The sequence below is a fragment of the Chanodichthys erythropterus genome, chromosome 12 (assembly GCF_024489055.1).
Source record: "Chanodichthys erythropterus isolate Z2021 chromosome 12, ASM2448905v1, whole genome shotgun sequence".
Classification (NCBI taxonomy): Eukaryota; Metazoa; Chordata; class Actinopteri; order Cypriniformes; family Xenocyprididae; genus Chanodichthys; species Chanodichthys erythropterus.
The window spans coordinates 55,872,255-55,883,108 of NC_090232.1; the positions used below are offsets into that span (position 1 = coordinate 55,872,255).

Here is a 10,854-nt window from a genome sequence, read left to right on the forward strand (position 1 = left end):
ACTTGAGTAACATTTTTGAGTAGTTTTTACACCTCTGCCCTGATGACGACATATGGGGAAGATTCCAGATTGGGCCATATGAGCTTTCATTTTCTCAAACGCTAAGCTAAATACCCAGAGCACGATTTACACCCATCGCCTTTTCTAGCCACTGGGGGACCATAAGCAGGCTAGCGGAACTCATAATAATGTTATAAAGGTTATAAAACCTCATAAAGTGAAATTTTCATGTCATGGGACCTGTAAACTTGCATATCAAAATTATTCGAGTTCGGATAGATCAAACACACAAACCTATAGACTAAACATGTAAATGAACAGCAAGAATACATTAAAGGTCTTCAGTTTTCAGTGGGAATTTAAGTGGCCCCTAAAGTGATAATTAACCATTTTTATAAGGGAAGTGTTTATTAAAAAAACAGCTTTAGCTTGATAAGAATTTTCTGTGAAGCTGCTTTGAAACAACTTTGATGGAAATCTATCCACCCCCACTCGGCCCCCTGAGAAATATAAATGAAAGTATAACTGATCAAATACACTAAACTTATTATCAATATTAAGTGTCTGTATAATATGTGTTCTTTCAATTCTCAGGGATGATTTTGATTCTTCTATAGATGACTCAGCTGAACAGGCCAGTAAGAGATTATTATTCCTTTTAATAATACAAATGTCTCCTTAAAACATCTAGTAATGTATAAAGATCAGATCAGAGATCAGGTATAAACTAGATTATGGTTCAAAAGTTCATCACTGGGGGGCGATCTCATGATGACCTGGTTCAGAGAGAGATTGCCTCCTGTGGGGTGAACCATTGAAATTTTGAAAAGTTTTGAAACAATTATGACGTAACGGAGCCTCATTTACTGGAGTCACGTGACTTTGGCACTTTCATGAAGCAGGGTTTTGTAGACAATGCTGTGTTATAATTCCTACGATAGACATAATAGGCACGATAGATCCCCTTTAATGTCTTACAATTCAAGTTCACTTTAAATATTAGTTAATTATATTAAAAAAAATGTCAACTTTACATCACTGAATTTTTGTCCGCAGATTTGAGGTGAAATCAAATCTCATCTCTCTGTGGACATTCAGTGGGTTTTGGGGTGGTATAAAAGCAGTTAAATTACCCATGTCAGGCTTGCACTAACCTGGGGTCAGAGGTCACGGCTTTATCACTGAATTCAGGAGGATTATACATTGATCCATCACTCTTCAGAGACGAACACCCGGGTTCTGGAGATGAAGATCCCTGACTCTTTTTTTTAGAGATACTGAGAAAACAGAAATAATTATTCCTTTAGTTCTGCCTGTTTTCCAGTGTTTCCAGTGTTTCCCTCCACTGCAGCTGTCAGTCATTCTCCATTCAGCATTCAAACAGCGTGCCGCGTTCGGTTACGACAGTCAACACAATAATCTCTCTTCAATGTTCCTATTATTATACTTGATCTGTACACAAAGGTCTATGGTTTTGCATAAAAGGACTTCATCTTGCAGGAGTTTATTGCCGTTTCTCCCGGGTGACTGTTAGATCACAACACTGGAGTAGAGAGCAATATGAATTGTTCTTCACATGCACATCTCACTTTGTGCTTTGAATTTTTCAATGCTGTGACTCCATGTTTCTTCAAGCGCATCATTCTGCACACGGGATGTGCATAAGCACTTTGTGTCACTCTGTATTGGAGCCCTTAATTTAATAATACGTTTGCGCAATGAAAGACAGTCTATCTTGTTCTGTTCTGTCTATCATATGTTGCTGCTTCATTAAAAAGCTGCACTATACATTTAAAAGAAATGTCTTTTAATTTTATAGTAAATAATTTTATATTTATAAATATATTCACTTAAACGCAGCCATTAGTTCACCCAAAAATGAAAATTATGTCATTAATTACTCACCCTCATGTCGTTCCACACTCGTAAGACCTTCGTTCATCTTCAGAACACAAATTAAGATATTTTTGATGAAATCCGATGGCTCAGTGAGCCCTGAGCAATGACATTTCCTCTCTCAAGATCCATTAATGTACTAAAAACATATTTAAATCAGTTCATGTGAGTACAGTGGTTCAATATTAATATTATAAAGCCACGAGAATATTTTTGTGCGCCAAAAAAACAAAATAACGACTTATTTAGTGATGGCCGATTTCAAAACACTGCTTCAGGAAGCTTCGGAGCGTTATGAATCTTTTGTGTCGAATCAGCGGTTCGGAGCGCCAAAGTCACGTGATTTCAGTACATTAATGGATCTTGAGAGAGGAAATGTCATTGCTGTGAATGCAGGCCTCACTGAGCCATTGGATTAGGGCTGCACGATTAATCGTATTTTAATCGCGATAACGATATCTGCTTCTCTCGATTGATTTTAAATAATCGTCACTATATTGGCCCGCTCATTATTGATCCGGAAAACGTGTTTTTCTTTGGGATATGCTTGTGGTTGCCAGATGCAAAGAGCTTAAATCCCCCAAATAGAGCTTTTCCCTTAAAAGGATATACTTTCTTCCCGGTGTTTTACTTTTGTGCATTCTGCGCTCCCTTTAAATGCGGAAGCAGCGCTGATGATCTGAAAACAAACACGTGCCTTCAGCAATGAATTTCAACAAATGCAACACTGATCTCCACCGTACTGTTTGCAGAATGCACTTTTGCAACATATGTGACAATTCAATCGGGAAAATTAACATCATTTGGAATTACTGGAAATAATATTATGAGTTTCACCGTTTTATCTTTTGAAGTTCCTAAAGGTTACCAGTTTTCATCATGTTAATCAGTTGAAAATGATATACAGCCAGGGATATAAAATCTAATGTGAATACAGATTACAAAGCGCTCACCAAACCATGTTTTGCATTGATTTACCATCCAACGAAGTTATCATAGTTGGTTAAATGAAGTCGGTGTGCCACCTACAGGCCTTTGGGGTGAAGTGTAGGTTGGTAAAGAACTTGCAAAATAGCCATAACTGCATTACCCTTTTTGATAGAATAATCCTGATTATAATTTTGAGCAAAAATAATTGTAATTATCAGTTTAACCATTATCGTGCAGCCCTACATCGGATTTCAACAAAAATATTATTAGCACTTATTAATATAGCACTTTGAGATTCTCTGGAATGAAAAGCGCTTCATAAATAAAATCCATTATTATTATTATATCTTAATTTGTGTTCTGAAGATGAACGAAGGTCTTACGGGTGTGGAACGACATGAGGGAGAGTAATTAATGACATTATTTTCATTTTTTGGTGAACTAACCCTTTAAATTAAAGGCACCCAGGATCCAAGTTTACCTCAATGCTTTTTCCAATAGTAGAGCCACAGTCCCTCGTATCTGTCAATAATAAGACCATCTCTTGACTGTGCCTCACCTGGGGTCAGAGGTCACGGCTTTATCACTGAATTCAGGAGGATTATACATTGATCCGTCACTCTTCAGAGACGAACAGCCGGGTTCTGGAGATGAAGATCTCTCACTGCTCTTTCTGTTCTCCATAATGAGAAACTGACTTCAGACCTGCATATGGAAACACGGAAAACAAACCAAACACAACATAATTATTCTAGTAATTTTCATAAAAACACATCCCACTGCTATATACATTCTAGAGAGGAAATACAGTCATCAGTGTCCAAACCAAATGTTGCACACACACAGAGTAAGTGATTTGTAATTTATTTTATTTTATTTTATGAATTCAAAGGTATATACACTTATGAAGATCATATCCTCAATCCATAAACCAGATAATTAACCAAATATTTATTCATTTCCATGAATGAGGATAGATGCAGCAATGTGGGGTCGGCACTCCAAGTTATTATGGGCTGGTCGTGTGGATAAATGTTCTGGATCGATAACAGTTCATCCAAATAAGGCTCCTGGAATATTTGTTCAGTTTATCTCAGTATGATATTGTCTCATGTTTTCTTATTCTTCAACAGTTTATCGATTTCAATCTCTTCTCTGAATAGGGATACCGTACAAATGACCCCTCGGTGACGTCACACATGATGAACCCACGTGACTGACAAAGACCAGTGTTGGGGAAGCTACTCTGAAACTGTAGTTTGACAAGCTACAAGCTATTCATAAATTAAAGTAGTTGAACTACAGTCAAGCTACCCTTCTGAAAAAGTAGTTAGGTACAGTGGGTACGGAAAGTATTCAGACCCCCTTAAATTTTTCACTCTTTGTTATATTGCAGCCATTTGCTAAAATCATTTAAGTTCATTTTTTCCTCATTAATGTACACACAGCACCCCATATTGACAGAAAAACACAGAATTGTTGACATTTTTGTAGATTTATTAAAAAAGAAAAACTGAAATATCACATGGTCCTAAGTATTCAGACCCTTTGCTCAGTATTTAGTAGAAGCACCCTTTTGATCTAATACAGCCATGAGTCTTTTTGGGAAAGATGCAACAAGTTTTTCACACCTGGATTTGGGGATCCTCTGCCATTCCTCCTTGCAGATCCTCTCCAGTTCTGTCAGGTTGGATGGTAAACGTTGGTGGACAGCCATTTTTAGGTCTCTCCAGAGATGCTCAATTGGGTTTAAGTCAGGGCTCTGGCTGGGCCATTCAAGAACAGTCATGGAGTTGTTGTGAAGCCACTCCTTCATTATTTTAGCTGTGTGCTTCGGGTCATTGTCTTGTTGGAAGGTAAACCTTCGGCCCAGTCTGAGGTCCTGAGCACTCTGGAGAAGGTTTTCGTCCAGGATATCCCTGTACTTGGCCGCATTCATCTTTCCCTCGATTGCAACCAGTCGTCCTGTCCCTGCAGCTGAAAAACACCCCCACAGCATGATGCTGCCACCACCATGCTTCACTGTTGGGACTGTATTGGACAGGTGATGAGCAGTGCCTGGTTTCTCCACACATACCGCTTAGAATTAAGGCCAAAAAGTTCTATCTTGGTCTCATCAGACCAGAGAATCTTATTTCTCACCATCTTTGAGTCCTTCAGGTGTTTTTTTAGCAAACTCCATGCGGGCTTTCTTGTGTCTTGCACTGAGGAGAGGCTTCCGTCGGGCCGCTCTGCCATAAAGCCCCGACTGGTGGAGGGCTGCAGTGATGGTTGACTTTCTACAACTTTCTCCCATCTCCCGACTGCATGTCTGGAGCTCAGCCACAGTGATCTTTGGGTTCTTCTTTACCTCTCTCACCAAGGCTCTTCTCCCCCGATAGCTCAGTTTGGCCGGACGGCCAGCTCTAGGAAGGGTTCTGGTCGTCCCAAACTTCTTCCATTTAAGGATTATGGAGGCCACTGTGCTCTTAGGAACCTTAAGTGCAGCAGAAATGTTTTTGTAACCTTGGCCAGATCTGTGCCTTGCCACAATTCTGTCTCTGAGCTCTTCAGGCAGTTCCTTTGACCTCATGATTCTCATTTGCTCTGACATGCACTGTGAGCTGTAAGGTCTTATATAGACAGGTGTGTGGCTTTCCTAATCAAGTCCAATCAGTGTAATCAAACACAGCTGGACTCAAATGAAGGCGTAGAACCATCTCAAGGATGATCAGAAGAAATGGACAGCACCTGAGTTAAATATATGAGTGTCACAGCAAAGGGTCTGAATACTTAGGACCATGTGATATTTCAGTTTTTCTTTTTTAATAAATCTGCAAAAATGTCAACAATTCTGTGTTTTTCTGTCAATATGGGGTGCTGTGTGTACATTAATGAGGGAAAAAATGAACTTAAATGATTTTAGCAAATGGCTGCAATATAACAAAGAGTGAAAAATTCAAGGGGGTCTGAATACTTTCCGTACCCACTGTACACTACAAGTTACTATCAAAAAGTAGCTAGCTACATTGAAAAAAAATGCAATGATAAAAATAATAATAAGCAATGTAAATGCAGACTAGAAAAATATTAGAATTTTTGTATCAATATTTTTATAATTCTATTCCAATTATTTGTAAAATGACTTAAAATCTTAAATGTCCCACTATGCATTGCTATTCTTATTATGGTGGAGCCGTTGTTTACACATTACATTTGCACTTTACTATAGCTCATTTATTTCAGAAGTACCCTCAATGATTTGATTCTGGAACCGGACCTGCACTTAAACCGAACCGGAACTTAAATTGGATGCACAGAACACATGCAGTGATAAAGCTTTGAGACGCGAATCATGCGCTTCTCGCATGAACATTCTTATAACCGAGAAAGCGATTTTATTAGATCAGCCTTTGTCGTGCGATGAGCGCCAAAGCTATGTCACGATTTTGTTTTCTGTTCAGTTTACGGATGCTTTGCCAACGCAATGACGCAAAACACCGCGTTAGTGATCTTATGCTCATTATAAAACAGATTAGACTAAGGCGGGTCACCACTGTAATAAAATAGTTTGCATAGACTGCAATAAAGCAGGACGATCCATTTAAAAAGGCTATTTATTCACCTGTATGTGCTTGAAGTCTTCGACACAGACAGCATTTTAATCATTTGTTTATAAATTAAGCGTAACCTTTACTAATCGATTCGTGCAGTGTGAACCCACTCCTGTCCTTTACATAATCATCAGACGATCTCTTCTTGATGAACTGCTGATGAACTGATAAAGCTGCAAGATGAGGGATATAACAATAGATGGTGCTAATGCATCGCAGAACGCAAATCGGAATGTAGCTTGTAGCTTTGGTCGCGATACATCGCTTCTTGCTGGAAAATGTAGTTAACTACTGGAAAAGCTACATTTTTTTAAAAGAAGCTGAACTATATACAAGCTACTGAAGAATGTAGTTAAACTAGTAGCGCCACTACATGTAGTTAACTACTCCCCAACACTGACAAAGACCCATACAAAACTGCAATGGAAACCATTAAATATAAAATAATAAACCACTGATTCAAAACAAAAGATTCATAAAGATTCGAAGCTTCATGAAGCAGTGTTTTGAAATCATCACTAGAGATTGTTGAATAAAGTTTTCATGTTTCTTCATAACATTAAGGTTGAAGCACTGCAGTCACATGACTGATTTAAATATGTCTTTAGCAGCTTTCTGAACAAAAGAGGCCTCACTGAGCCATCAGATTTCATCAAAAATATCTGAATTTGTGTTCTGAAGATGAACGTGTGAAACGACAAATGATTAGTAATTAATGACAGAAGTTTCATTTTTGGATGAACTAACCCTTTAACAGCTGATGGTTTGTAATGGTTTTGTAGTGGAAATCATCAGCATTTCTGTAATGATTTATATTGTTTGCTTGTTTTCTCCAGCATATTATTTATCTTGTTATATTATTAATATTTATCCTTTAAATAACACAATAACACCTCACTGGAGAGTAGTTTTTATCAAACACACATCAGTGTGTCATAATCGATCTTTCACTGAAGCTGATGGTCTGTGGATCGAGTCTATGATTAATCTCAAATAAAAGCAGAATCCCTAGAGCTCGATATCGTTACAATCCTGAAGATGAACTTTTGCAGTTTTACTTCAAATAAACTGTTAATATTTGAAGATCGAGTTTAATATGATAGTGACGCGAATGAGAAAACATTCAATAATATGACATGATATGCTGATAAATGAACTTACCGTCATGTGATATTTATGTCTGTTTCAAGACTTCTGAACTGAACTTAGACTTCCTAAGGATACTTTCTGTTTCGAGACACATGTGTTTCCTCAGAATGCGCATGCGCAGATGTCTCAGGCGTCAACAGCAAATAAACCCCGCCCATCTCTCTTCTTATAGTTTTCTAGTGTGTTTCTATTATTAAGGATGTTTAGCGCCACCTGCTGATTACTGGAGTGAGTGACACTACCTTGCTACAGTTCCATGTTCCATCCTTCACACTCAAACTCTCACAGAAACCTTTGCTCTGATTGTTTATTTAGCCATTTGAATTATGGGACAGCTGGGACGCCCTCATAATGTAGGGATAGAAACCTGAACACATTTACATTATCACACTATAAGTGCTTTAAACCAGTATAAGCACACATACTCAGAGGAACACCATCTTAACCATGGTAAAATCACTGTAATGCTCATCCTCAAGTGTCTTAATTCTTGAACAACAGACAAATAACAACAGTGATATTTATGATTCATAATCATCTCTCAGCCTTTCTTCTTGACCAGGAGTATAGGAGGATCCTGACGACTGAACACACTTCTGAATCTGACACACAAACACCTGTAGAAATGACATTAGATTTCAGAAGACTCCATTAATAACTGAGAGAATGAAAAACACAAACTCCACATAATCCAAGAAAGACTCAATAAGGCCGAGTCTGAAACTACAGCCTCTACTGAGAATCAAAGCTTGAGATTGAAACAAACACTCACTGATATCTGATGTTTTCCTTCAGCTGATTCTGTCCAATCAGAGGAGGATTCATTATGATCAGAAATATTTCACTCATTTCAGTTTGTCAGATTGACCCAGAACACCTGATTATAAATACATGCAGATGTTTCCAGGTGCCGCTGGAGGTCAAACGTGTGCAAAAGCTCCTGGAGACTCAAACTGTGCTGCAACTCCAGACTAAACCATGACTTGATCGAGCAACATTAGAAGAAATGTGACGAATCTCACCTTCTGCTTCTAAAGCATCCAGAACGCTCAGCTGCTTTCATGGGAAGAGCATCACTGGACTCTTATTTTCTGCTCTTTGTTGAAATGATTTATTCACTCCAGCTGAATAATGTTGAATCTGACAGATGTTGTCGAGGCTTCGTTCAGGTGGCCTGATGTTGGAGGAAGACTGAGACTGTTGTAGAGACATGAAGCTCAGAGAACATATTCTTAAATATCTGTGCTTCAGCATTATTATACAACAAATCAGATTTCAGCTGTCTTCTATCAGGAGAAATAAAGGAAAGGATCATAAGGACATAGAAATAGTGCTAATGACATAGAAGTGGCACAACTTACCCAACATTAAGGCTAAAGTATGTATGGGGAATTTTAATTTATAATAAATAAATAAATATTAGGTTTTTTTTTTTTGTTTGTTTTTTTTTGTACATATCCCATGACAGTCTTGTAAGAAACCCCCCAAACACAATCTGACGGCCTGGGTGAAGGTTTAACGCGTTTATGTCTTTTCAGCGCCCCTGTGAAGTTCACTTAATTTCACTCGTTTAATCCGTCTCAAATTTCAAATGATTATTACTCTTAGGTTGTGTTTCCATTTAGAAATTAATCATTGGTTATGTATTGATTTAGATATTTGATTATTATGGGTATCCTGTACTTTTAATTATTTGTTCATTACGGACCCATATCGCTTAGAGTCACACGCCCCGGGTTTGCACGGATCTTACAACACAAATTTGCCAGTTCTGATTTTTAGTCAGAGGGTGCAGAGTTTACTAATGCATTTGAGTCGAACCGCCACATACTTGTTCATACAAAAACACAGTTTTTCTAGTCATGATACTGCAACTTGCTAAGTCAGTGATAGATAGAAATCTGAAGGTTTCACATAATGTGCCACATGCTCCTGTCACTGAGCCTTTAGTTTGAATCTATTCTGACGCAGATTTGCGGAAATATGGACTCCAATAATCTACTGGTCATAATGATTTCAGAAGAATCCAGAGTAAATCAAATATAACATTTTATTTGTCAGGTAAAAATGTATCATGCCAATTACATAGTTAGGCAATTAGACACTGCATACTGTAGATGTGTGAGGACAGTTTAGGGCAAGGCGTTGTCCTGTGCTATTTTTTTGAGATCTTCTCTCCAGATGAGTTTTATTGCTTTATTGCAGGGTGCTTAATCTCAACTTTTGTCTTAGCAGGAAAATCAAGTCTTACAGTCTTATAGTTCAGAACAGTCTTACATTCAGAATATTTCCATGCAGTGAAATATCCAAAATATCCAAAATGCAATATATACAGTAAATGTTAAATTCTGACACAACAAAATAATGATAAATGTCTGATGTATCATCACTGGAGAAGCTTTGGGTTTATCAGATGTTGCTGTTTTAGATCCGTTTAAAAAAATGCTCCTTGAGCTCAAAGTGTGAATCAGACCAATGTTCAGAAGTGGTAAAGCTTCTCTTCCTGAAGAACTGAGATGAATTTAGCTTTCACATCATCTCTGTGTTTGCGTATAATGTCACAGATCTTTCTCATGCTCTCCTGACTGGTTAAACTCTGTGTGATTTCTGAATATTGTTCCTCGTGAATTAGTTGCTGCTGACACAGTTTATCTGCAATGAACCCAACATTTGTAACGCCCTGAATGAGATCTGGCCAATGATTATCAAAATATCTTGCTTTATCTGGATCACTATTCAGATGCGACTCGTCTCTCTTAGGATGAATCTGATCACTATTCAGACACAGCTCATTTTTCTTAGTTTGAATCAGATCAATTTCTTTTTTCTTAATTGTTGCAGTCCAGACAGTCTTCTGATCCTCCTCTCTGATAAGAGTCATTTGAAGATCATTCTCCAGACTTGTGTCGACCTTGAAATAGTTTGGAGGAGTTTCTCTTCTTAGTGTGATCCCTTCTTTGGGATGGATAGAGGCACCAGGAACGTCAAGAATGTGTGGCGTTTTCATCCGAAATGGCCTGTCAGGTCTGGGATGTGGGATTGGACAACTGTACTTTTCATTCTTCTCAACTTTTTCTTTTGCACAATCATCAAATGGAAAAAAGTAGACATGTAGAATGAGAGGAGCTTTAGAACACATGTAGAGAAGAAGATCACAGTGTTCATCCACTCGCATTATCCAACTTATTATTAATGTTGTAAAAGAGAAGGATGGTTGCACAATCTTAGCATGGAATCGGGTCAACTGCACAGGTTCTGTGGTTATTCCCTCGTCTTTTACGCTGAG

General features: G+C 38.0%; 1 protein-coding gene across 7 annotated transcripts in view; it reads right to left on the reverse strand.

Moving 5' to 3' along the window:
• The window catches only part of LOC137032008 (uncharacterized), a 49,171-nt gene extending 41,483 nt beyond the window's left edge, over positions 1-7,688 (reverse strand). For 4 of the 7 annotated variants that reach the window (XM_067403454.1, XM_067403452.1, XM_067403455.1 and 1 more), the window contains exons 1-3: positions 7,581-7,688; positions 3,386-3,531; positions 1,155-1,277 (exon numbers count right to left, since the gene is read on the reverse strand). In XM_067403454.1, the coding sequence (XP_067259555.1) occupies positions 1,155-1,277; positions 3,386-3,510 (248 nt within the window). In that variant the 5' untranslated portion in view covers positions 3,511-3,531; positions 7,581-7,688. Of the gene's footprint in view, positions 1-1,154; positions 1,278-3,307; positions 3,532-4,457; positions 4,617-7,580 lie in introns of those variants that run through there. The other 3 variants (XM_067403457.1, XM_067403456.1, XM_067403453.1) reach the window with 2 other exon arrangements.
• Positions 7,689-10,854: the final 3,166 nt, after the last annotated feature.